Source organism: Suricata suricatta, chromosome 14 (assembly GCF_006229205.1).
Source record: "Suricata suricatta isolate VVHF042 chromosome 14, meerkat_22Aug2017_6uvM2_HiC, whole genome shotgun sequence".
Taxonomy (NCBI): domain Eukaryota; kingdom Metazoa; phylum Chordata; class Mammalia; order Carnivora; family Herpestidae; genus Suricata; species Suricata suricatta.
The window spans coordinates 46213722-46217685 of NC_043713.1; the positions used below are offsets into that span (position 1 = coordinate 46213722).

At 49.0% G+C, this 3964-nt stretch overlaps 1 protein-coding gene across 1 annotated transcript in view; it reads right to left on the reverse strand.

Annotated features, from left to right (window-relative positions):
* LOC115277422 (laminin subunit alpha-3-like) overlaps window positions 1-3216 on the reverse strand; it is a 154939-nt gene extending 151723 nt beyond the window's left edge. The window contains 1 exon segment of the mRNA XM_029921573.1: window positions 3169-3216. Coding sequence (XP_029777433.1) covers window positions 3169-3216 — 48 coding nt within the window.
* Between the last annotated feature and the right edge of the window lie 748 nt (window positions 3217-3964).

Consider the following 3964-nt stretch of genomic DNA (forward strand, 5'->3'; position numbering starts at 1 on the left):
GCCCTGCCCTGACTGTGGTTCCTGCCCAGGCTGACCAGGGCTGCCATCTGGCTCTGGAGGAATTATCCTGTCTTCCCTGCCCCTCTGCCCGGCAGCCACAACACTTCCTTCCACTCCTGACCCCTGGGGAGGTGAGCAACACACCGGGACAGCCTTGCACTCTGGGGACCTTCAGGCCTTCTCCAAAGTGAACTGTCCTGACTACTGGCTACAATTTCCAAGCAAGGAAACCTGGTCTCTTGACCAGGATTCTGGTGAGAAAGGTTTGAGGGAATCAAGTTGGAGGTGAATGCTGAGCTCAAAGCGTTACCAAGAGCAGGATGTCGTCAGGGAAAACCATTCTGCAAGTGGGAAGTCTGGTGCAGACTCCCTGGAACACCACTCCACAACAGGGAGAGGGGCCTCTAGAGCAGCGAGCAGGCAGGACCTCCTTCCACCGGAGGCTGCACCTCCCCGACGGCCTTCTGCCACGAGCACAGCACACTCTCGATGTCCCCAGATCAGCGAGGGGTGAGTAGTGGGGATGGCCTGTGACACTAGCAGTGTTTCCCCTTGGCTCACTCTTTCTAAATTCAACAGACTCTAGGTCACCCCCTCTCCCCTTGCATCTGTGCTGTGTGAAGACAACCCTTCAGGAGGCCAGGGGCAGCAAGGAGACAGGGGTAGAACATAGCAAAGGTCCTGCTCTGCTTGCCAGCAAGGGGACCCACTAGAATCACCCCTCAGGGGACTACAGGGCAGCCAGCATCAGTGCTGAGAGCCTAGAACCAGAGAGAAGGCAGGATGCCTTGGGAGGAGGTCAAGGAACACTTGTAGCTAAAAGGGGTCACCTTTACCACACTGCTCAACACAGAGAACTTACATGAAAATCAAGAAGTATAAATTTATAACACATGGGAATTAAAAAAATTTTTTTCCTAGGAATAAAGTATTTCTGGATTTCTTTGAGGATGCACATCAATACATGCATTTTCAATGGACTCGAATTGGGGAGGAACCAGGCAGATTAGGGTAAAATGTGTGGACGTGACCAGTGGTGGGTCTCTGGGACTTGTCTGGGAGTCTGGCCACACACATTTCAGAAAGAAATCCACCCTCTGGCATTCTGCTGTCTTCCTTACCTTGACAGTGGGGGAAGTCGGAGGCTCCTGAGAGACACCAGCCACACCGCTGTCCTGTAATCCTCGGCTGGCATTCACACTGCCCCGTCACTGGGCTGCAAGGCGTTTGGTAGGAGTCAAGAACTGAACACTGGCAGGCTGGATAAAAAGATGTCAGTCAGACCCAGGACAGTAGGGCCTGGATAAGTGCATGACAGTGGGTCAGAGAGACCCAAATGCAAGCTCCAGCTATGTGATTTATTCAGGGAGGCATGGCTAGGTGGTGGCAGACCGAGAGCATTCACCACCATTCCACCCTTTTTATATCCATCTATCCAGCAGACTCTGATTAAAGGCCTACTGTGTTCAATGGCACTGGGACGAGGTGTTGAGCTGGAGGTAATTAAGAAAGACACACATTCCCTGACCTCAGAGAGCTAACCATCCAGAAGAAGGGCTAGAAAATTACTGACATGGTATGAAGCACCCCCTTCACCTCCACCACTGCTAAGAAACTGTCAAAGAAATGAAGAAACATCCCTACTGCCCTTCAGCTGGCTCTTGGCAGACTGCAGGACAAGGACTCACGTCTGCTGCCATCTGGCTCGGCATTCTTTCACGGCCCCATGGTTCCCAGGGCCTGACTACAAAGATCGTGTCCCTCTCAACGGGCACATTATTGAAGAGATGTTCTTATGTTTTGTGATTGTTAATCTTTTTTAAGGTGAGTGGGGGTTCCTGGTGTTTCAGTCAACTGAGGATCTGACTCTTGATTTCAGTGTAGGTCAGGACCTTAGGTCATGGTTCATGGGTTCGAGCTCCATGTTGGCCTCTGTGCTAACAGAATCCTGCTTGGGATTCTCTCTCTCTCTCTGCACCTCCCCTGCTGGTGCACATGCTCTCTCTTTCTCTCAAAAATAGACATTAAAAAAATAAAAATAAAAATAAATAAAAGATGAGCCTTTAAAATTTATTATTAGTTTTGTTTTGTTTTGTTTTAGAGATCCCACAACCCTGGGATCACAACCTAAGCCAAAATCAAGAGTGAGACACTCAACAGATTGAACCAGCCAGGTGCCCCTGTAATGGTTAATTTTTATATGTCAACTTGGCTATGCTACCAGGTGTAGATGTTTGGCAAGCACCAAGGTAGATGTTGCTGTGAAAGGTTTTGTTTTAAGATGTAACTAATATTTAAGTAGACTTTGGGTAAAGCAGATACCTCATCCATCAGTTGAAAGCCTTAAGAGAAAGAGGTTCCCAAAGAAGGAGAAATGCCTTTGGACTTGAGCTACCCGATCAGCTCTTCCTTGAGTCTCTGGCCGGCAGATCTCAGACCCACCAGCCCCCACAATAATACCAACTCCTTAAAATAAATCTCTCCCCATATGCACACACACATACATCCTATTGGTTCTGTTTCTCTGGAGAACCCTGATAACAGAAGCTCTTTCCACTACTTCCATCTTACAGGAAAGTGAACGCATAAACACATGCAGGCATTTGGGACAGCACAGCAGTGGCACCTCCGGCCAGCATAATGTGGGGGCACATTGCCCTGCTCTTACAGCCACAGAGGTTGTCCAGGGAGCCTCAAGAGACACAGTTACGCTCCAGAGGTGAAAACAAACAGCATGGCATGTGGTTTTAAACTGTGAATTACCCCATCTGGCATCTCATGTCTCTTTTCAATCCAGTTGTCAGTGACAGCTGCCAAATTCCAACCCAAACCTCAACATTGGCAGCCTTTCTTCACTCTTGGAAATACTATAATGTATTCTGCTCTTTGTGCTGGTCCAGTTCCTTTGGAATTTCTGGGAGTAGTTTACCTCTTGTCTACTCCTGTTTCAGCTTTAAGACATTTTTACTCCCAAAGAGCATAAAAAATAATGACAATCGAGCTCCAAAGGGGCGAGAATGTCTGCTGGGCTCCCCAGTGTCTTCCAGCGTCACATACAGCCCCAGTCCCTAGTACATGCTAAAGAGATATTTGTTAAATGAAAGAATAGGTAACTATTGAAATCTTCCTGAGGTCCACTGTGTGGGTTCTCGGCGTGCATTCCCTTACCGAATCTTGCAGCACTGCCACGAGCGTGTATTGTATAAATAACGCCATCCTCTTCCATCAGCACATTAGCTCCTCAGGTGAGGCGAGGCTCTACGGACAGCATGTGAATCACAAGTAAAACATTGCCCCTCTCTGTTTCTGGAATGCTCTTACTGCCCCTGACTTTGGAGCCTTTCCTTCTGTTGGAAACAGAAGCATCTTCTGGAAAAGCAGACTGGCTCCTTCTTCAGTCAAAGCCACAAAGCCAACAGTCAGTTCCACAGCACTTGCTACCACTCGCCTCTCTGGTTAAGTGGGCATAGGACAGATTAAATCTACAGAAGTCCTAAGATTTCATCCAACCAACCACCTCACTATTCTCCTGGATAGAACACGAATTACACAGTGAAGGGCCAGTTCAAGACCCAATCACACAGAACGTGACTTCAGACTGCTCCCCATGCCCAGCCCTCGGGTTTTGGTTCCCCTCTTGGAAAGGCTTGGAGGGCTCTTCTGGTAGCATCCCAGACCATCAAACTTCCCTACAGCACCATTCGCCATTTGCTGGTGCCACCTGGCCTCTTCTCTTGGCTGGCATGTGTGATGCATGGGACTATGCTGACAGGGAGAAGGGTAGTCTTGCACTGGCAACCCATTTATAGGCACTTTCTATGGAAAGGCCTGTCACCACAACCCAAGGACTACAGCAACCTCCAATGGGGACAGTTCCGGGCCCTGGGCTGGGTCAATGTGGTTGAAATTTGGGGACGGCTACACTTGGCACACCCTCAGTTCCTATTCATGGGTGGACCCACTC